The sequence below is a fragment of the Microchirus variegatus genome (assembly GCF_963457635.1).
Source record: "Microchirus variegatus genome assembly, chromosome: 12".
Taxonomy (NCBI): domain Eukaryota; kingdom Metazoa; phylum Chordata; class Actinopteri; order Pleuronectiformes; family Soleidae; genus Microchirus; species Microchirus variegatus.
In genome coordinates this window covers 15130442-15154276 of record NC_139813.1, presented here as the reverse complement: position 1 = coordinate 15154276, position 23835 = coordinate 15130442, and the positions used below count along the sequence as shown (strand labels likewise).

The 23835-nt window shown below is 40.1% G+C and overlaps 1 protein-coding gene across 1 annotated transcript in view; it reads right to left on the bottom strand.

The window, feature by feature from the left end:
- The window catches only part of nbas (NBAS subunit of NRZ tethering complex), a gene marked incomplete at both ends in the record, with an annotated part of 168559 nt that overhangs the window by 15407 nt on the left and 129317 nt on the right, over positions 1–23835 (bottom strand). The window contains one exon of the mRNA XM_083898862.1: positions 3324–3463. Coding sequence (XP_083754988.1) covers positions 3324–3463 — 140 coding nt within the window. The remainder of the gene's footprint in view (positions 1–3323; positions 3464–23835) is intronic.

Sequence of the window (23835 nt, the reverse complement as noted above, 5' to 3'; positions counted from 1 at the left end):
CCCTTCAGTACAATAAGTATATTATTTGATCAATATTTGATCAATAAAGGGTTTAATGGAATGGCAGCTGGAATGACCATTGTTTCTACTCGGTTATGATTAACAAAACAATGACGGTTGAAAACCCTGATCATGAAAGACCTTCTCCAGGTCTGGCTAAGGCTGAAAGGGTTAAAGGAGTCATATTATACCCTATTTCTCCTAGTTAGTTAAGTTAAACTAGTTCCCTGGTGTCCTAATGAACATGTGACATGTTTTGGTCAAAATACCATAAGGATGAAGCACCACAGCAGTTCAATCACCCTGCCAAAACAGCCCTGTTCAGAACGCTCTGTTTAGTAGTATCTCATTAGGTCCACTTTAATGAAACTTAAGGGACAGGAAATGACATCAGTCACAGAGGCTACTGGGAGCTAACAGCAGTTAGCATCTGGAAAAGTGATCATTTGCAGACTCTAGCAGGCACATTGCCGTCATATATAACATGAATCCACTGGACAGATAAATCCTCTGAGGCTGGAAGTTTGTGTAGAACTCTGTGCTGCACTGTGCATTGTGTGTCGCGGACTTCGCAGACTTCCAGTTTTCCGATACTATTTTCTTCGCCAGCACTCTAGCATGTTTTACAGACAAAGCAGACCTCCGCGAGAAAACAATTCCTTGAATTTAGCACATTGCGACGTCCCAATGAAAGCGGAAGTCAACATAGTGTGTTTCATCTCCTGTACTAAGAATGAGGAGGACCACAAAAACATGAGTGAGTCATCTTTTTTCAGACTTAGGCGACTGAGAGGACCTCCAGATTCGCAAATATAAGGATTTAAATGATTAAAAAGTTGATTTTGCATAATAGTCCCCTTTAAGGATTGTGTTCAACAGGTCGGTTTGCCCTTTAAATTTAAGTACTGTATATTAATGAACATATTTAAACGCTTATGTTCATCAACAATGTCATAAGAGTGGAAGAGTCACTTCAACACATCCTTGTAAGTTTCTAGCAATTACTGGAGTTGAACTCTGCTTCAAACTGCTGACTGAAACGCTTTGAAACACAGTCTGCTTTGATTGAGCTGGAAGGATGAACTCCAGACAGCATAACCCCGGCGTTGTCTCAGCGGTCCTCGGAGTATCGCTCACTTTTAATTGAGAACAATGGAGCAAGGCAAGAGCAATCACATCATTAGGCACTTATCGATAATACCGCTAACGCTGGCTCATAAGACACCAGCTGGTGCAAAAAGCCCAGAGCCTGAAGCTTGGTGAGGCCCCTCTATTAATTTCAAACTCTGTAATTCAATGTGGAATCCATGCCAATGAGTAATTACCGGCAAAACTTTCACTCTTGCTGAAAGGGGGGAAAAAACAATAAATAAAAAGAGGTCTTCATATTCATATTCCCCTTTTTTTTGTGGAATAAATGACTAATGAGTAAAACCCTGAAGTTTACAACACGATTATTGTGACCAAAATAATTACTATTAACGATATTATTGCAAAGACCGAGACAAAATGTGCTTTAATATAACAGGTGGTCAGAAACACCGAAGATAGGACACATATTTTTTTGTGAAAATTAGTTGAATAAGATCATAGATGACTGAATTAATAATTAGTCACGAGGAAAGATGTAGCTCCCCATAGGCACATTAAAAATAGATCACAAGCACTGTACGCTGGTGAGTTAACCAGGAGTTCCAAGTCACTCGTGTGAAATATTGATGTTTTTCCTTCATTCACGATGAACACTATAGTAGAAACTTACCACGATTAACTTATGGTAAGTGCTTTTAATCCCAATAAGGGATAATATCATAATTTGCTAATTTGCAGGCTAATATTTTGCACATGTGCTTTATCTCACATTCCAGTTGCAGCGCATTCTTGCCAACAGGGGGTAATGTTGACATTACCCAACCTGAAGTGGCTCCGATTGTACGGTACGAGCAGTCGATCACACTTCTGTGCCATTCTTTAGCGTCTATTTTCCTCAAAACAGGAACATCATTTTCAAAACTGACATCATGCTCTATAGAAGAAGAACTAAAACTGGCGATTGAGACATTGACTCCTCAGGAAAAATGTTTACAGACCTTATAAATCAAGCGAACAATAGGCTCATTTTTTCCAGACTTCCATTCAAAAGTCACCCCCCAAGTGGCTATTTAATATTTTCTCATTTCCTGATTGGCTTCATGAGGAACCCAGAAGACCACGTCTATTTTTCATAAACTGTCCCTGGTCTAATTAGGGTTCCACGCGTACCCGCCTCGGACATGTGCGACATTTACATCTCGCAGACCCATGATGAACCTCTGCAAACTTGGGGATGCAAAAAAATGATGAAATTAAATTAAATAATAATAAATTAAAACTGACGTCTGTGAAGACGCTGAGGGCATCTGCACCAACTAAACAGGTGAGAAAGCCAAGAAAGTCAGTCAGCTGCTACACTGTTTATACACTGTGCACAATCTGTAAAGACATTTGCATTTGATATCCTCCAAGATGTGATTATATTTGAGTTTACATCTGCAAATGTAAAAAAAAAAAAAAAAAAATGATGCAGTTGCTAATGAATTGTCAACGTGGGATTGTGAGCATAATAAACAATATATCAATTGTAAGGATGTTTGTACCAAAAGGTGCTCACAACAAGAGTTGGACATTGTGGATACGCTTATTTAAAGGGGAAATATTATGCAAAATCAACTTTTTAATACTTATATTTGGGACTCTGGAGGTCCTATGAGTAGGTAAAGTGTAAAAAAAGATGACACGGTCATGTTTTTGTGGTCCGCCTAAGTCTAAGTACAGGAGATTTTTTCCGCACGCATTGTGACGTCACATACATTCTTGGACTTCTCGGAGCTCCACTTTGCAGAAGTCTCTCCACAGTGCAGCACAGAGTTCTACACAAATTTACAGCCTCAGAGGATTTACGTGTCCAGTGGATACATTTTATATATGACTGCAATGTGCCGGCTAGAGTCGGTAAATGATCGCTTATCCGAATGCTAACTGCTGTTAGCTGCCGGAGCCTCAGTGATGCTGACGTAGTTTCCTGTGTCATATTTGCATTTAAAGAGACAGGCACTCAAAACCGAGCGTTTTGAACAGGGCTGTTTTGGCACTGTGATTGAACCGTCTTAATGCTTCATTCTTAAGGGATTTTGACCAAAGCATGTCACATACATGTTCATTAGGACACCAGGGAAGTAGGTTAACTTGTTGAAATAGGGTATAATATCTCTAGTTTAACTCTCAGCTAGATTAGAAATGAGCATATTTCCAAAATAACAAACGAACGGGAAAAAATAACTCACACTTCTTCTTTCAACATAGGTGGCCATGCTTGTAGGAGGAGCATGAGAAGCTGAAAGTCCTCCCACTTCTGAGCAGATTCCAGTAGCTCCAGGAAGAGAGTGTACCGTTTGTCCTCAGTCTCGACATCTTCTATTTGCACCTGCCAGGAAAGAGGAAGCAGAGATGTGAGAAACAAGCAGTAAATGTTATTAAATTAAAATCCTGCTACAAATTTAATGAATAAACATGACGGCCAAGCAGCCCGGATGTTTTGTTCCTCTTCCAAGAAGAGCAGCTTTAATTGATTTTAAATAATGCAAAATCAATACATTTTACAATCTAATTTTTGCAGCAGAGTCTGTGAGCAAAACAATGCGATGGACCTGAATGAACTGCGCGGTCACGCGCTTGTCGTTCTACAGTAAATACTACTGTATCAAAACCTTCAAAATAGAAATGAAGGAAGGGAACGGAAAGAACAAGGCCTTGTTTGTAAAAGCCCATTTTAGCTTTAGTCTAAATAAATGTCACGTGTGGCTGAAATCACTCGACACTATTATGAAAAAAAAAGTGACACAGAGTGAGAAAAGAGTGTGAAAAGAAATGAAGGAGGGTTAATGTGGAAAAAATGAGAGAAGGAAGTGGAGGCGGAGGGAAAGTAATTAATTTTCTTCTCAAAGGTTGGCTTCTAGTGTGATTTAACAGTTCAGAGAGCAGCTGATTTCTGAGGGGAAAACTACAACCTGCCAAAGCACGGCTGCTGCAAAGACAGGCTCTGTCTCTCTGTCTCTCTCTCTCTCTCTCACACACACACTCACACACACACACACACAGCACAGCACATACATCACTTGGAGCCAGAGTCATAAAACATAGTTTCAGCCTCAGTGGTAATCTCAAATTTATGACTGGATTTGTATATAAAGCCTGGTGATATTTCATCACTGTAAAGAACACCGTCTAATTTAAACATAAACACCTAGAAGGATAATGAACAACACTGCATGAGCGCGTCGTCTCCACGTAACTGGATCACAAAGCTCTTGAACAAGTCGTGATATACACACGCGTGCTACAAACAAAAGTCGAAGACAAAAGAGAAATTGAGCCCACTTTTGGGAGCGCCATGGCAACCACGTATGTTTCACGATGACTTATTTTTGCATGTATGACAACGTGAACGTTGGCTCTTATTCTGGCGGCTATAAAAAGTATTCAGGTCACGGATTCGTCGAATAACTAATGTCTGGTGGATGCAAAGGAAAAAAAAAAAGTATTTAATAAGATACTCCTACTGGTTAAGAGATGGTAATAATAAACCTGTAATTTATGCAAAAAAAGAAAAAACAGGCTAAACTGTGCTGTAAGGCAGCGCCTCATGATGGGGGGGGGGGGGAGTGGAGCTGTAAAATTGAAGCTCAGGACCCTCTGAAAATGGAGGTCATGTGGGAAACAGAGATGGAATCTTAACTACCTGTAAAAAGCCCTCGCTGCAATCTAAAGCGCTCAAATCCAACACTGACAGTAAACCGCAACCTAAAGCCTCTTCATCATTGTTACGGCCTAACCAGGTTATGAATGCGGAATACTGAACACTTTATAACTACCCGGGCATTTCGCGAGGCTTTATGGACACATTTATTCATCATCGCTGGAGGAAATGCAAGGCCCTGTGATTCCAGCAAAAAGATTCTGGCGACACGTTCTTAATGAAAGGACGCACTGCAAACTGCAGAGAGACACACGGACGTGTCCACATGCACACGGTTTTCATTTTGAATACATGCAGTGCTAGAGCAACAATTAATCCATTACTAAATGAATTGGTGTGAGCCATCCAGCGGTTTCTGAAAGCCATCATGTGGTTATTACGGTCATTTCACTAACGCTGTTTTAGGAAGCCAGCGAATTAGCGTATTTGTCGCCAGAGAGGGAAAAAAGGCCTGATCGTTTCCATTTTTTGGCCGGTTTTTGGACATTGAGAATTAAGGCATTTTAAATGTCTTTTTTTATCGTTCACATTTCAAATTTAACATGCAAAATGGTTGTTTTTTGTTTTTCTTCATTTTAAATTGGTAATACACAATTTTAGCATAAAGTAAATTGAAAATAACTGCCAGAAATTGAAAGTTATTCTGGAAAAAAATGGGCAAAAGCACTTACTCATATGGAAAAGAAATCATTAAAAGTGAAGCATTTTGGTTTGTGGGCAAAACAAGACATTCGAGAACATCTCATTTCCAGGTTTGACAAACACTGATCAGCGTTTTTTTAATGTTTTCTGACATTTCATGGACCAAACAATTCCTTGAATAATCGAGAAAACAATCGACAGATTAATCGATTAGGAAAATAATGGTTAGTTGTAGCCCTATGCAGTACATACAACCCACATCCTTTGTCACAAAAACGCACACATGCTCACCTACAGTAGACTGCATGTTCAATCAATTTTTCCAATTGCTACTGTGTGTGTGTGTGTGTGTGTTTGTGTGTGTGTGTGTGTGGCTGTGAGGCTTTATTTTCTTAACAAGGAAGGATGGTGGTTAATTATGCCAAGCGATTTAAATCAACATTTTCCTCTGTGGCGTTGTACAAAGAGCAGAGGGCAGGAGGGCAGAAAGAGGAGGGAGGGAAGAAGGGATGAGAGAGACAGCCAATACTATGACACTTAGAAAGTGTAGCGCTGACAAATTAGATCACTTTCTCGGTCAATCGGCTACCTATACATGTACTATACCGACTTTACGCATGTGTCCAACCACCTTTTTGTATTACATTGCTCCTTTTTTTTTGCCTTTTAATCTAATGGAAACGCTTTCCTTTTTCCAATCCCTCTCCCTATTTGCTTAACCCTGGATCCATCAGTTAGACAGCGGGATAAATGTTAATGGAACAGACTATTTGTAAAATGAGATCCTAAATAGCCCTTCGCCACTTTGCTGCCATTTTCTTTTCTACCCAAATTAATCATTCGCTAAACCTCCTACTCCAAATGTCCTTTCGCTGCTCATTATGTAACTAGACACATCAGGCCTCACAAGGATTGCACCTCTCAAATTGCGACACAAAGTGCTACGCGCAAGGTTCAAATAAGAGTGACATTCAGCATTTAAAGAGTTTGGAGGCCGTTTTTTTTTTTTTTTTTTTTTACTTAACTCTGCAGGGAAATGTATTGTAAAGAAACGTTCGGTAGTATTTTTCTACACTAACTTGAAAATGAGCCTGAATGCTATCTGAAAAACACATTATTTGTCCTTGTCATAGATGAGTTTTTCTTGTAACCTTAAACAGGAAAGATTGCTATGAGGAAAAAAAAAACTGTAATTACTGGAGCTACTGTATCAATGCTGGTAAACTGAAATCCAGATAAAATCCTATTACTCCTAATAATATGAGCACTCACTAACTCTTAACCACCATCCAAGGACAAGGCTGTTCTCTTTAGTGGTGTTCTGGTGTCGGAGCTTACAGAGACACAAAGATTCACAATTCTTCCTAATAAGGGAAAAACATTTATTTTTCTTTACTTTCCCTAATTGCAATTTGTGTAATTTGAATTTCTTAAAAAGAATTTGAGTGTAGTATTTAACCAAGGCTACACTGCAGTAAATGAAACATGAGAACTATGGTTACAAGTGGCTGCTTTTATCACTACATCTTTCAACAATGGGAAGGATTGTGTCGTGAGTGACATGAGTTTTGCAGAGGTTAGTGTAGACTACTATATTTCCACTAACATCCTTTTATCTATGTTATAAATACATCTTTCATACACCACTAAGGAACATTTTTGATTTAATTTCACACCTTTAACCTCCGGCGAACAAAGGTGATTTGCTAAAATACGATGGCACGTTTTACAAAGTGACAACAACGCAATTACATGCAAATCTCTATAGGATGCACAGCAATTACAGAAGGTGTCGCACCTTCCCGGCAAAAAAAAACGCTTGTGCAGTCTGACATCGAATCTCTCCACCAATTAAAAACTGTGATGCAATCTGACCCTGATATCAGCATGTAACTGTAAAACAAAGGGGGGGGGGGGGGGGGGAGAGAGAGATGTATCTGTGACATCTTTAGGGAGCATTAGCATAAACACTGACCTCACAGATTATTATTTTGAGGAACTGATTACGTTTAGAGCTAAGATGGTTAGGTTAAAAATTAAGTGAATTAACTGATTATAGTTATGGTGAAGTATAATGCTTTGTATAGGCTATTGTTTATGAAATTTGACAAGAAGATCAGTGCTCATTCCAACTCCATCTCTTAGCCAAGATCAAGTTCTATTTTTCTAAGATCCACCTTGAAAAGGTTATCCATGCTTTTGTTACATCTAGATTAGATTATTGCAACTCCCTGTACTTGGACCAATCCTCTCTCTCTCAACCGCCTTCAGCTCATTCAAAACGGTGCCGCATGACTTCTCTCCGGCAATCTTCCGCACACTGGCTCCCTGTCTGTTTTTCGGACTGATTTTAAACTTCTATCAAAGGCGCCATATGTAAGATTGTGGCCAAAAACGGTTACTACACTCAAATTCAAAATACAGAGGTCTTTTAAGGTTGCGTTTTCTCCGCCATTGTACCTCAGACGTAACTGGCAACCCGTGGTTGCTCGGCAGCTGAGACTCTACTGACTGCAATGATTGGTAGACGGCGGTAGGTGGCGCCACATGACAAAACATGATTTCAAAACATAAACATGATTTGCGGTCCACAAAATATATTTTTTTAACGCGAATATTTTGGCTGTACTGTTGTTGTTGGTGAGTTCAGTTTGTTATATGAACATTATTCCTGAGTGTCTGTGACATTAGGGGGGTTTTATGGCCAATTGCTTTGGATTTATTACATAATGCACCTTTAATTGTTTTTAACAACCCAACCAGAGACTTATGGTCTCCTGACCAATTGCTGCTGGAGTTTCCTGAAACTAGACGTAAGTCTAGAGGTGACGGGGCCTTTACCGCAGCTGCCCCCAGATTCTGGAGTTGTCTCCTCCTCTATACTAAAACCTCCAAGACCCTAGAGACTTTTAAATCCTCCCTTAAAACCCACTTTTTCTCTCTGGCGTTTCATAAATGAGCACATGCAAACTGTTTTTACTGATTACTGTAATCAGTGAATTCCCATCTATGTATGTATTTTTGTTTGTAACCTGTGCCTGACTGCTGTCGTTTTAAAGGTGCTCTAGAAATAAAGTTTGAGTCAAGTCAATGCAGTGTCCTAAGAAGAACAGATTTGTATGTGTGTGTGTGTGTGTGTGTGTGGGAGAAAGAAAACACACACGTCTACATAAAAACAGTTCAGCAAGGGACAGAAATTATAACAGAGTATAAAAAGTGCACGGTGGAGTCCAGTCCAGATGATGTGTTTTCTTTTCATAAAGCAAAACTGTGTGTGTGTGTGTGCTGGTGAGCGAGTGACAGGTAAACAGATGAAAATGGAGTTATCGGGATCCCACGAGAGATAGTGACACAAGCCTGCTTCTGCTTTAGAGGAGAACACACACACACCCACACACACACACACACACAAACAAACATTATACTATTACAGAAATGCAGGTGCACAATCAAAAACAATCAGCTGAATGCCAATGAAACGCAATAAACTGTGAAATAATTTCCTCCATGTTGCCATCTTTCCAAAAGGAATAAACTCTGTCACTGCATAAATATTTTGGCATCAAAGCACTCTACTGCTGTACTTTGAATACAAACTGCTTTCAGCACACAGGTGACACTTAGGTCATGTGGGGGATCATTTTGGACGCACTTCACGCACACAATGTGAAGGGAGAATGCCCGTACTGTATAAACAGTAAATCAAGACTAGGATGTTTGTCAACAACCGTGCTAATATTTAAGGTCTTTAAATATAAATATTCAAGCATTTCAAATCTTTTTTTCCAACTGAATGTTGACAATAAAGATGATAACTTTGTGTCTTTGTAATTATGTAGTATTGATTAACAAAAAGAGACAACCACAATTGGGACACTTCCTTAATAACTAGAGTTTGAGCAGGACTGTCCAACCCTCCTGAAAGTGTAAGGATTATTATTCTTTATTCTTATTCTTCCTTCAGTATAAAAGCATGGACAATTGGAAATGGGAGGGGCTAAAAACTGACCCAAATAAGTGCTAGTAGGTCATCTTCTGTCGGGTTTAACGTACATGAATGAAACTTGGTACACACTTTTATTAGGTTGGGCCGTAAATAAAAGTCGATGACAGCTGTCCTGTAAATCCTATAGGGAGGCCACCATTTTGGATTGAACACAAAAACAGAGGCGTTTTTGGCTAAATCTATCTAGTTTAAATTGATGTGCTACGGGAACAAATGAGAATACAAACAGACCAACAGAGTGCTGAATTTTGTCACTTTGATGAATTGATTATCGGCTTAAACTCATAAACACCTTTTTCAAAGAAAGTCTTCACAGGAATAAAAAAAAGTAAAGAGTGGATTTTCAAAAAGACAGTGTATTCTCTTCCATTAATGTGCTTTCAGTGGAAATTCCATGGTCAATACCTCCCTGAAAGACAAAAATGTTCAAGGTCAAGCCCCATCACAGCTGCACTGAGTAATTACCGCTCTGGTGAAAGGTGCCGACTGGCAAACATTCCGTCTGTCTGCTTACAACTTGTGTTTTCAACTGATTTCTCTGCACACGTAAAGCACTGTCACTCTGTCTTTAAAGGGACGCTGTCCGTGGTGCTGAAAGACTTCTCCGGCTGTAATTATCATTGGGGGGAATTCTCTGTGAAATAAACCATGTCAGACTTCATTGTCGTGTCGTTCACAGGCTTAATGGACTGACAGGTTTATTGTTTCGTCCTTCATTGTTCTTTCATAATGAACCGACTACTGTTTAACGCAGCCTAGCAAGCCCAATACAAAATCAGCTCAAGTCATTGTTTTTGTATTTGCAATTGTATTAAAATTTAGATATGGAGAATATGATAGTTTTACTTCAAGTTGAAAAGTTTGGCTGAAAAATAACATTATACATTTTATACACAGGCCACTGCCTGGCCTAAAACATAGTCACATACTGTCATATTAGTATCTACTGTACAGGCCACTGGGGGCAGTGTTGTGTTTTGTAGTTGCTTTAGTTCCGTTTTAATGACGGTCATATTTGTGAAGATTTACAGGGCAAATTATCCTTTTTTTCCCTTTATTATTATCTTTTTAACAATAATATTTACATACAAATGCACTGTTTTATAGAAAAAAAAAATTTCATTGTTACTATTATCATTTTTAAATGGAAATGTAACCAAAGCCAAGCCACGCAGGAGTGAAAAAAAAAACAAAAAGAAAAATTGCCTTTCTTTCCTGCAGGCCGTAGCTTGGACACCCCTGGACACAAAACCATTTTGACAAATCAAATACCGCGACTACAGATATAAATAAATGTGACATTTGCACCAGTAAAACCAGTTATTTTTTGGTATACTGCGAATTATATCTAATATAGTTGAATAGTTGAAGGAAACTTGTGTATCTGCTGCCCACAGTTATTTTTATTTTTTTTAAACAACCACCAATTTGGTCTGTGGTCCAAGAGAACCGCAGTATCACACAATCAAGATCTTTAATGAGAAAACTGGGGGATTCGAGTGTCGGTCAGTATGTTTAAAGTAGCGGCCTGCTTAAAAAGTTTCAGCCCACTTGTAATGAGAAGCTTCCTCCAGTCCTGGTTAGTAAGACATGGTTTTGGTGTCTGAGGCTGAGTCAAAACAAATAAAAAGGATGGCCAGTTTTTTTAGTAGTAGTGGACTTAAATTTTTCATAAATTTTTATTAAACCATAATATCCAGGCGACTTACAATACAGGTCAGATTTTGATGTTATTAAAACATCAGAAATCCATATGTATAACATAGGTGTGTACATGTGTGATGCACCTTTCTACACAGTAATACTCACAGATACCAGAAGGATAAGTGTTAATGCAGCAACAGTAGGTTGCTTGTTGTAAGGCTTGAGATTATTGCATCAAACTGGATCTGCAGTCATTATTAGTGTGCTATCCTTACTCTGATCGTGAAGAGGTACATTTTCACCACGACACAAATCCGTGCTGCTGATTGTTAACCTGTTGTTGTGGTTTAAACAAAATGTACGTAATATCTAGGGCTGTCAAAGTTAATACAGCCGAGATTGAATAATTTAACGCAGTAAACGCAAGAGAGATGGTAGAGATAGTAGCTGAAAATGGAGCAAGGTGAGGGATTGTTGGGCGGAAGCTGAGCGAGGGAATAATCGATAAAAACAAAAGGTACCTGGGTGTCTATGGAATTAGATAATATCGATTTAATGAGTCAAATATATTGTATTTTATTGTTAAATACGCTTGTTGTTTGAGCTCTCTGATTTGTTTTTTTGTGCCATGGTTTTTTGCGATTCTGATCATGGGCAGGCCTTAGTAAAGCTTCCTGTTGATTGGCTGTTTTGTTCTGGAGCGACAGCTCAATGGACCGGAAGTAGTCACAGGCTTGGAGTATGAGTATCTAACATTTGTCAGATTATAAACATTAGATACTTCAAGAACAAATCAGGGAGCGCAAAAAAAGTGCATTTTCAAACAATAAAATACAATATTTTTGTCAACAAGTGGAACATATGTGGCAAACTAACCAATCCAGGCTCAAGCAGACTTTTAATTGCCATTAATCTAGATTAACAAAATTCAAAATGTGAAATTAATTACTTTTTTTTTTTTTTTAATCTACCGACAGCCCTAGTGATAAGGTTGAGCGCTTTGTAAAAGTCATCAATCATTTAAAACGTCAACGTTGGAATTCCTTGTGGCCTTTCTAAAGGGCTTTGAAGGGGAAGTGGTGGTCATAAAGTCACAGTGCTCATAATTAAGCATTAACAAGGCGTTCAAAGTGCAATTGCGTTAAACGGTTGCACAGCTGTGTGAAGAGAAGACAAACTGCCAAAAATTAACTCACTGCCTCTGTCAATATTCAATCGATCAATCAATCAATCAATCACTCTGGGAATGTTAAAGAACAGATAATCAGCAGGGGACGACGGAGGCACCTTGCAGTACTCGTGAAACACAACAATCAGCGCCGCAAGTCAAACACTTGATTGCAGTTTCTGCAAAAGTTTAGTAATTAGCCCCTAAACTTTTAACATCAATGACTCTAATTAGAGGCTTGTTTTATGAGTCATAGTTCAGCCTCTACGTCTGCAAGAAAAAAAAAGAATATATATATGCATCATAAGCATAACCTAGAGTGCATATTTCAATAAAAGCAAAAATAAAGATGTTTTTAATATGTTTCCAATGTACTCAGAGTGTACGGCCAATGCATCATTGCTGCTCATTTATCTAAGTGAGATGCGATGCAGGAAACAGACATGAAGTGCCCTCCACAGAGTCACTCCACTCCACATCACTAACACAGATATTTGGCCTTACTTTATACATCTAAAAAACAGCTCATTTTCTGCAAACTAAAACCACTTTTTAGACGGGGAAGCACATATAGATGAAGCCTATGGGAATTTTCAAATCAGACTTCCAAGTACGGATTGCCTCAAAACCTCACAGGAATGGACGTGATATCCACGTAATGGAAAAGGACACTTATATTACTCCCTTTCTCGACAGAGCCAAAAGGTGCACACACACACACACACACACACACACACACATAGGTTTACACAGCTATTCTTTATTTTGAAAGCCCACCTAACCACAATTAAAACCTTAGCCCTAAACTTAACCATTTGCATAGAAATTAGGTTCAGCCTCATTAGGACCAGGTTTCTTTCTCCATAAAGCACTACTGGTCCTGTCAAGGTCAGTGTTTATGCCAGAAAAGAGGTAACAAACACAAGTACACACACACATGCCTGCAAGCTACTCTTTACATAATATTTTAAAGTAAACAAATTTACCCCCAACCTCCAACCTAATCATGCATTCATATTAAGGCAGATGGGGGAGGTGCAAGGCAGTGAAGGAGAGGATGACATGAAATAATGTATGTGTACACCCAAGAAAAGCATGTGGCGAGAAGAAGATTAAAGATTTTACTAAACCTGAGCGTGAATAGATTTCATGTTTTCAATGTAACATCTAAACGATGCTCAGTTTTTAACATGAATTAAAACCAAGACATGAGAAGAAAGTTAAGCTTGGCTGCACACGTGCAATGCTGCTCAAGCTGAATCATCTCAGTTAAACAGAAGACTTTAAGCGTTGATTTGGCCATATTTTGCCCCACTTCCATCATTCTAAGTGTGTGTTTGTCTCCCATTCCACACCCCCCCCCCCCCTTTTCCTTATTTCTTCCTATTCCCCAACCTAACCACAATTCATATCTTAGCCCTTAACTTAACAAGCTTCCTCAGAAATTAGGTTCTTCTTACTAGGACCAGGTGTTGGTTTCCATGAAGACGACTCATTTTCACATTATTTCACATTAGTATGGCCACTGGGGGGAAACAATGTGTGGAACAAAGACAGAAAAAGTCCCATTTGCACAGTTAATAAATGAGGCCACACATGTGGACCTTGGTGCTCCGTTCCTTCACAGTTACTGACGACAGTTGACCTTGTGGCCGACTCTTGAAAGCATGCGGTGAACAAAGCATCGCCCCTGTGCACAACACTGTGGTGGAAAGGTTAACGATCTGTGCTGCTATCAGCGTATGTGTCGACAGCGATCCACCACTCAGTCGTCACATCTTATTACCGCTGCCAATCATGACGCCGAGCTCCGTCAAATGCGGAAGAAACGGAAGATAACGACCATTTATTAAATATCATGCCATGCAAAAATGATCCAGAGTCAACTACATAATTCAAAGCTGTCAGTTTGCTGAATTAAAATGGCCATTATCCAGCTCCTTGACCAGGTAATTGTTTTCTGGAAGTTTTAACAAATAAAGACTTGTCACGACTTGTTACAAATGACTTGACGTTAAAATGTTGTGACCGTCACTTAGAAAAGATAAATTCTTGTGTCCAATCCTTGATTTGAACAAACGGCAACATCAGGAGTTAGTCAGAGACCAGTTTCAAACGTAGATATTCGATCCACTCTTCCTTCCTCCAGCCAAAAATGGCAATCAGCTGAAAATGTTTCATGATGCACCCATAAAGTCTTCCAAAAACAAGCAGAGCCTACAGAGACAGTAAAGCTGAGAAAAGAGGTTTAAAGTTTTTAAGATTGGCATGGATGCCACACAGAGTTCATTCTAAGGCAACCCCCCCCCCCCCCCCACAAAATCATTGCCTCATATAATATCTGTAATATGCAGATATTGCACTTTGCCTTTGGATAATCTTTACAGTGGGCAAAGGAAACTGCATTATACACACACACACAATGCATTTTATTAGCTTTGTGGTGTTTACAGTTAAGCTCCAAAAGGAAAGGCTTTTGAGGTAAGTGTGGAAAATCAAATTAAAAGTTGGAGGCAGTTGGAAGCTCATTGCTGGTGACAGTGAAGTCATGCAACAGTGGTTTAATTTGTTTGGAGCCTAACTTTAGCGTTTGACTTCTGGTGATTACATTTAGGTTTTTAAAAAAAAAAATCATATAAGTTGCAATTATAATGGTAAATTCAATGTATTTGTCTCAGAGCTACAGTTGCCCATCACCCCTTTTCCTAACAGAATACCAGGTCCTTTTGTGTATTCAAATTAGGATGTATAGACTGAACTTGCATCTTCCTACAACATCTGCAGGGAGTCAGCTCCCCGATACCTGCTGTACACAAAGAGGTGTGAAAACACAGCCTGGAAAGGCAGACTCCTTCGTGTATTGGAGGAATGCGAAAGGAGAGTTGCTTAGGTATAAATGTTTCGGGGTCACTGTGCTCTGGGTCTTTTTCCAGCTACGACCACTCGTGTGAGATTATAAAATAATTTATAACAAATTAGAAAATAAAACCTTGTCGGCCGGCAGAAGCCTCTCTTTCATTCGTCATTTTTGAGGATTATTTTAACGCATTATGTTTAGGAAAATGCATGAATCTTATTTTCTACAATAAAACCAAATAAAAACAATAGAAAACCCACAAATAAGTAATATTTGTGATGTAGTTTTATATATATATATATATATCTATGACATAATTATTAACAATCTATGATAAATCAAACAAATCAGTTGTAGTAATAAAGTTAGGAGTTTAACAGTGACTTATTAGGAAGAAATTTACTAATATTTGGTCAAATCTGTCAAATATTTACTAATTATAGATTAACAAAGATTTATTGATATGCTCAAAATCAATTTGATTAATCCCAATAACCCAGGAGTATTTAGGGATATGAACAGCACGGTGAGCATGGCACCGATTAAGATAATGTGTTCATTAGCCTTCCTGAGTGAAGGCAAAGATGTGCCATTTCTTCCTGAATGTGTATGAGCTGCTGGTAGAACACAAGTGAACTTTTGCCCCCATCAACAGATACGCCTGATAATCTTCTCAGTGACTTAGCAATTACCCCAGTCCTTGACCTGAGCGGGAGGCGAAGAGGGAGAGAGTGGAGGATGCGGGCATGCCAGTGTATCAGGCTGGGAATGCCAGCGTATAGCTGTGGGAACCAGAGATCTCTATGTCTGGCCTTTACTGAGCGAGCTGTGAATAAGCTCATCAATATTCATTGACCCGCTCTGGCTAATGTCCCCAGCGATGGGCGGAATAAAGTTGCAGAGGTCGCACACTTCACAAGCAGGGGGGGCGGGGGGGGGGGGGGGTAAGAGGGAGAGAACCGATGGAGAGAATGAGCGATGCTGGAGAAGTGAGCGGAGGATGATAAGAGAGTGCAGGTTTCAGACAAAATGAGCGTGGAGAGAAGAAAAACAGCAAAAGGGCAAAGCCTCGGGGTGTGTAGGGGGTTAGGGAGTTTATTACGACTTGAAAGTGAAACACATAAAACATGCAGGGGAAACATAAGCACAAAGATAAAGACACACACGCCTGTGGAAAACAAACACGCACACACACACACACACTCACTCACAGATTCAGCGCATACAGAGTATGACATGACGATATAGGTGCAATGACAAATACAGCTTCCTTATCTCTGCCTGTATGCCGTTCCCTGCTCTCTCTATTGGAAACATGAAACCTGCATATACCATAATGGCACACACCTCAGGAGACAAAGCAAAGTCGTAAGAAAGAAAATGGCAGATAAAGCTTAGACACCAGCTTTACATGATGCCGTGTATTTTAATCACACGCATGCACACGAGCCAGCACACGAGCCAGCACGTTGTAATGTAAACAAATTTACCTCCAACCTCTGCTTAATCATGCATTCAAATTAACGCATATGGGGGAGGTGCAAGGGAAATTATTATATATAAAATAATAGAAAACGATCATATTAACCAACTCAAGGCGAGAGTGGGTTAGATGTTTTCAATGTATCACTTAAATTAGACCCAGTTTCAACACGATTCCAGATCTAGGCGCGAGAGGACGTGAAGCTCGGCTGCACACGTGCGCACTTGCTGCTCGAGCTGAATAATCTCAGTTAAAGAGAAGACTTTAAGTCGAACAAAAAAAACTCCCGTCTTTCTTCCTCTGAGCTGCCCACTCCCATCATTTCAACTGTCATCATTTCAACGGTCTGTGTCTGTCTCCCACTCCACATCCCCTCTGTCTTCTTATAATTATATTTTACCTCATGCCCACTGGTCCACATACTGTGGGGGAAAGCTATTAAAAAAATACTGATTAAATCAAGTACAGATGCCAGACTACTATCCAAAACTGGATTCTGATACTTTATTTAATGTTAAAGAACTGTACGTTACTTAAAGCGACCCATGTAAAATACAGTGTTCCCACACTGTGGCTTGTAGTGTGTCTATCTAGCAATTCAATTCAAGCAGTTGAGCGAGTGGACAAACACTGTGTGAGGAGAGTTTTCAGATCCTAACACAATGAGGTTTTTGCATCCGTGTCCACCGAGAGAGACGCTACACACTTCTACATGCGTATACATGGCCATGGTTCTATTCAGAGATAACGGGGTCTACGTCATTCTAGCGCTCCGCACACACACACTCGACCTTGCATTCCATTCCGGCAGCAGATATTGCTTCCGAGAAGAAGCCTTTATTGTTTGAGTCGTGTATGTGTGGGGACCGATGAACCTCCATCATCTTCTTTGTTATCGTCTTCTTCGCCGTTTCTTTTGACCGAAACGAGACCAAGCCACCACGTATAGACTGTACAGCACAACAATGTTGCACTCAACAATCTCACAAATACAGCAGCATAGCTAATGCATTGTGTTTTTTTCTCTCCTCCAAGTTCAAACTTTCACAAGGAACCAAGTGGGTGTGAATAAAGCTGACAAGACCGGAGGGGGAGAAAATTGCTGGGGCTTGTCGATCATGGCGGTGACCCCCTGAGCAGTAGCATTACAAGCGAGGCCGTAAGATTCCTGAACCTCATCACATTTACTATTCATGTACTTGGAAAGTAGAGTGTCTGGTTTTGTTGAACTCTCTCTTCCCCTCGTCCTGACTCATTCACTTCAATCAGACAAGTCTTTCTCTGCATCTCTGTTACAGCTTCCTCCCTCCCTCCCTCCGCCTGACCCTCACCTCTGAAAAGCTCTGTCCTCTTTCTTATCCCCCGTGCACAATGACTGCTCAAGTTCTCTTCCAGGTTTCAACTTTCCCATTTGAAAATACTCAATGTGTGTGTGTGTGAGATTGGATCACCACAGGGGTCTAATGACAACACATGACTCTGTCAAGGAACAACACTCCCACTTGTGTTTCTGTTTATATTTCTGTCGTATCAAACAAATATTGCCATAACAACAAAACCGTGTACCATCCATCTGTGCAATTCTTTTTTTTTTTTTTTTTTGGTTTCATTTCGCTGTCTCTCTGGAATATGTGTCAGGGCTGTGGCTCATCATGGCTCTATGGGTTTGCATACAGCCTTCATATAGAAATATATATATACATCTACAACCAGTGGGATCAATGGCTCTATGTAGGGTGGAATGCTCACAGGTATGAATGTATAGAAACCTATACGATACCTCACAATATCTGTCAGGTATATACCTCATTATCCTAGTTCACCTGTTTTTACATCGTCTAAAAAATGACTGGTGGAGAAACAAAGGAGGAGGGGTTAACTAGGAAGTAAATCGAGAGGAAATAGGTGAAAAAACAGCAAAAAAATAAATAAATTGAAAAGATATCACTATGTAGGTAAGAAAGTCACAGAGTCATGTATCCTATGTGAGTTTCTCTGTAAGATGTGACCAGAAAGAAGAATCACCAATCATCAGGGAAAAAAAAAGGCAGAACCCTTTGGGGGAAAAAAAGGGTTATTTTGTCAAAAAGTTAAATGAAAATCTATGCCTTGAAATTCGTGACAGCTGAACTAAAATACCTTGATAACATGCCTTTGGAAAAGTAGGGAGAAAAAAAGTGGTCGGGGTTGGGGTTAACATGTGGGTTCTGTAGGCCGTGTAAAGCAAAAAGGCTGGGAGCCTCACAGAGAACAACTTTAGCACACAGCGTGCGTGGTCTTGCTCTGCTCTTGCCTGGCTCAGCTCACTTCATCCATATTAGATAGATGGCATGCTGCAAGGCCAAACAGCACAGCACCAAAAACCGACAACACCGCAGCAAATGATCCGTGACATTGACGGGGGGGTGGGGGGGTGGATGGGTTGGGGGCTCGTAGCATGAATCAGCGATCGCTCCTGAGACGAGTTCAGACGACGGCGACTCGTCGTGTCCGTGCACACACGCACGCGCATGTGATTGTCCCTGAAACCTTCCCCTGTGCTCTGCAACATTTCGAATGGGAAACGTAATTATTACCTTTGCCGCTATAAAAAAACAAGGCTACGGCAGAGAGGGCATCGCATTGCTTGCATGTATGAACCCAGTCGTGTAAGTATCAGTACACGTGTCCGCACATAAGCACGTATTTGCCTCCAGCTGTTGCCTTTTTGTTTGCGAAATGCCATGAATAATAATAATAATAAAAAACAACACATAAGAGTATTGCCATTAGTGACACAAAAGGCCAAACTCACAATACACACAAACAGGCAGCCATGCAAACTGACAAATCAGACCATCCGCTTGTGACAGTGGTGACATTTAGACGCCCTACTGTTATGACTAATCATCCAAAGTGAAGTCACAAAATCTATCCCCGGGTACACCTCTCACACCCTCTCGTCCCCCACTCTGGTAACAACGATCATACAACGATTACACCACCCCCCTCCCCATCGTACCAAAATGTCAGCATTTCAATTGGGCTCATTAATACCTCAATTTTTAGGGTGTCCTTTGTGTGTTGGGATGCAGTACGACCATCCTTTATGTATGTGATCCATCAGTATCTTTCTCCTGATTTGCTCTATGACAGTATTTCCCTCCAAGCCACCGCTGCGATGTGTGTGTGAGTGTTTGTTTGTTTGTTTGTGTGTGATGCGGTGACTGTGAATCATGCAGTGGCCTTTCCGTTGACATGGCCCGGCCTGACCCTGTCTGGACACCACTGAGCCAAACAGCATCCATCATAATGGTATTCATCTTCCTTCTTCTATCACAGGCCGGGCAAAGCTGGTGTTTGTCTGGCCGGCTGTACGACACAGAAATGACACCGTATATGGATGAGGCTGCGTAGACGGAAACATGCAGATACAGGAATGTAGGGGTCGAGGAAGAGGGGCATTTCCATGGGGGCATGATCGTTAATTTTAGGGACAAATCAAAGCTCCGCGAGACAACAATTCCATGAATTTAGCGCATTGTGAGGTCCCAATGAGTGCGGAAGTCAACATTGCGTGTTTTACCTCCTGTACTTAGACAAAAGCATGAGTGAGTCATCATTTTTCACACTTTGCCTACTCATAGGGCCTCCAGGGTCCCAAATATAAGTATTAAAATGATTAAAAAGTTGATTTTGCATAATATGTCCCCTATAAGGGTCCACGTCACATTCCATTCCAGTAGCAGCCGTATCTTGCGAAGTGTTCACTCTCATTTGTATGTCCTTTATTCATTGATCAAAGTTGTATATGTATGGGTGCCAATGGACGTCCTTGCAGGCAGAAGATGCATGTCGTGTAGACAAAAGCTGACCTAACGAACCTCTGCCAAAGCATTCACATGTCATCAAAGCGACGCTCGCGATGAGGCAATGAGGCACGCATGGACGTTTACACAGTGAATGATTCAGATCTGTAGAAATGCACAACGCAGGCCGGTTATCTGGGGACACGGAAAACAAAGACGACGCACCAGTGCCAATAATGTTCGAGCTAAATCAGTTGTGATAATCACAGATACTGTGCCCTGAATTTAAAATCGGGATTGGAATTACTTCAGTTGCTAGCCTTTGAGCATGGTAGGGATGTTTCATATTTATATTCTTTTTTCTTTTCTTTTTTTAAAGGTGGTATGACTTTATTTTAGGCCTCGAACCCTGTGGTCTGAGATCAGACAGCACACTGGCAGCTAATTAGACAAAAGCGGCAACAGAGAACAGATAACAAATGCAGATTTTGTGCATTATTTAAATGCACAATTTAATGCATGAGCTGCCATTGATCAGCCGAAGCTGTAACAGTAGCTGCAAGATAAACTGTTGACTTAATTCAATTCTACTTAAAGGAATAATTTGCCATTTTAGGACATAGATATGCTTTCTTGATGAGTTAAATAAGAGGACTGACGCTACTCTTATTAGTGATGTGCAGTTCAGCTCTATTGTCACATTAAATTGCTTGCACATAATAATTATCTACCCACCCAGAATAATTATTTTCTTCAGTTGAGGGATGGGGGAATGATTGATATTTCCCTAAGCTTCTACCAGTGGAATATGTAAGTACAGATTAATATTTTCTTCATTAATTATGCATTATCTAACCCACTGCAACTCATCTGCTTTTAATCGGAAATACTGATTTCTATGACCTGTGGGTACGGCCGCCTACGCATCACTAACTCCTATGTTTGCATGGCAACTTGTTGGCTTAGCTTGGTATAATGAGAAATAATGTGAGGTAGAGTAAAAAGAAGGAAATTAAGTAAGAAAACAGGTGAAACAAATGTCATGGATTATGTCATTAGAAAGCTCTAAGGACTAATCCAGACTAACTGTTTTCTCCAGTTTGCAATCTTTGTGCTAAGGTCAGTTAAACTAAATTAATTATACATATAGTTATACATTTAGGCTACAGACATGAGGATAGTATCAGTCTTCTCGTCTAAATTTATCTGAAAGACAGAAGATTAGAGATTATTTATTTTATTCATTGTCAGTATTAACAGAAGTAGGGTTGTTTTAATATACTGGCATATGGTAATTGGTGGCATGATGTTACTGTCACACCTATATATTAATGGGACACAGAGGGTTGTTCATGTAGTGCTTTATCTATCCATCCATCTATTGTCCACCACTTTATCCATACATGATGTTTGCTGGTGCCAATCCCAGCTGACACAGAGCAAAAAGGCTGGGTACACCCTGGGCAGGTTGCCAGTTTTTGGACTGTGGGAGAAAACCTGTGCCTTGTGTGTGTGAGTCGTTTTACTGCAAGGCAACAGTGCTAAACCACTACTGATGCTTTAAAAGAAAGCAACAATCAAACAAAGAAAGAAAATGGGTAATAATAATAATAGTATTAAAATAATAAAAGTCTATTCCAAATCCCAGTTACCCTATAGTGGCAACTGTGACTATCCAGCAGGATTCCATCCGCAGGTTTCAGTGGTTGAGAGGGCACATGCCAAGTCAATAAATCAGAGGTTTTCAGCAGCAGTGAGGCCTTAAAACTGAGCAATAAAATTTTAAAATCAATTTGAAATCTTGGGAGCAGTGTTTTCTACCTACTAAAGTAGAGATGGTGGAGGAGGGGGAGGAGAGAAAAGATAAATCAGATCACCAACAACCCAATCCGACGGTATTAGACTAGAATATCACCGTTTCTGTGCTCGCTGCACTGCAGAAGTCGAGGTCAAGTCACACTTGACGGATGAATTAATCTGCAGCAGTAACGACGCAATGACACAGCACACCAGCCGGGCTTTATTATTTGTAACCGATCTTAAGTTTATTTCCCCTCACACACCTCAGCTGATTCAGAAAGTGCACTTTCAGAGTGCCCATCCAATCGCTTTCATTTCCACATTAATCAAAAATTATTATAGAATATAATGCCAGTTTAGTTTAATGTCTGTGATTTATCAGCGACATTTTGTAGCATATTATAAGGCGCCCGGTGAATGCATTTTTGATACTGAATAATTACATGATTAACTAAAAAGCCTGTAGTTTCATCCTGTCTCGTCCTCTCTCAGTTGATCAATGAACTCATTTTTGTGATGCTCATTCATTAAATCACACTCTCGAAAACTTTTTGAAGTATTAGTTTCCCTTTTTTTTTTTTTTACATATTGAAATAAATAAATAAAAACACGGAGCTCTGTGAAGTATGTTTTACTTTCATCTTTTGATTCATCAATGGCCTTTCAGTGCCGCTGATAGCGAGGAACGTGAGCTGGAGAAGAATGCGAGGAAAGGTGGATGTAAACACTTGGCGCATCAGAGACTGGAGTGTGTTCAGGAAAAAAAAAATAAAAAAGAAGGTCGGGTGTCACTTTAAAAAATCAGTGACATTTTCTCTCTGCGTCTGATTGTGCAATTCTGTTTCCTGAATCAAAACATAGAAACAGCTGATATTAAAAAAAATAATATTTATGTGCATGCCTCTCGATGCGCAGGAACACAGCTGTTCGAATACGGGCGCGAGGGTAGGATGTGTAATCGCATGATAGTCATTTTGAGTCGCTAATCAGACACCTTTGTCAGAACAGGAAGTGCACAAAAAAAGCTCACAAACCACCTCTCGACAGCAGAGTTGTTAGGAAAATGACAGCAGGTGTGTGTGTGTGTGCACTGCAGATAAAATTAATAAAACAAGTAAGTGTAAAATAACTTGATTAAATTAAATTGTACTGTACATTCAAACTAATTAAACGTGATTCACTTAAATCAACTATTTTGTTATTCTCACACTGTTAATAAAACAATTAAACTCTAGGTTTTGACAGTGTGCAATGCAGGGTATCAGTGTGTGTGTGTGTGTGTGTATGTGTGTGGTGTGAAGACGGATACAGAGGTTTTCACGTGAATAATGTGTGTCTCTCAGGTAGACTGTGGGCCACACAGTCACAGAGCTGTGCTGATTAGTTTAGGGACCAGTGGGACCAGAGGGAGGAAACAAAACCCACTCCTTTCCTTCCCTCTTTGCCACTCCTCCCACTACTCCTACACTGTTTTAGGCCGTGAGACGACATGATGAGGTTGGAGAGGGGGCACTACCAAGTGTGTGGCACAGCCTCAGGGAACAGCCGACATGGTGCCACCGGAGCCAGCTCTGATTACAGGTGATACCAAGCCGAGCCAACATGATTATTACTGTGCTATAGCTTTCAGCCAGTGGAAACAACCAAGTGCT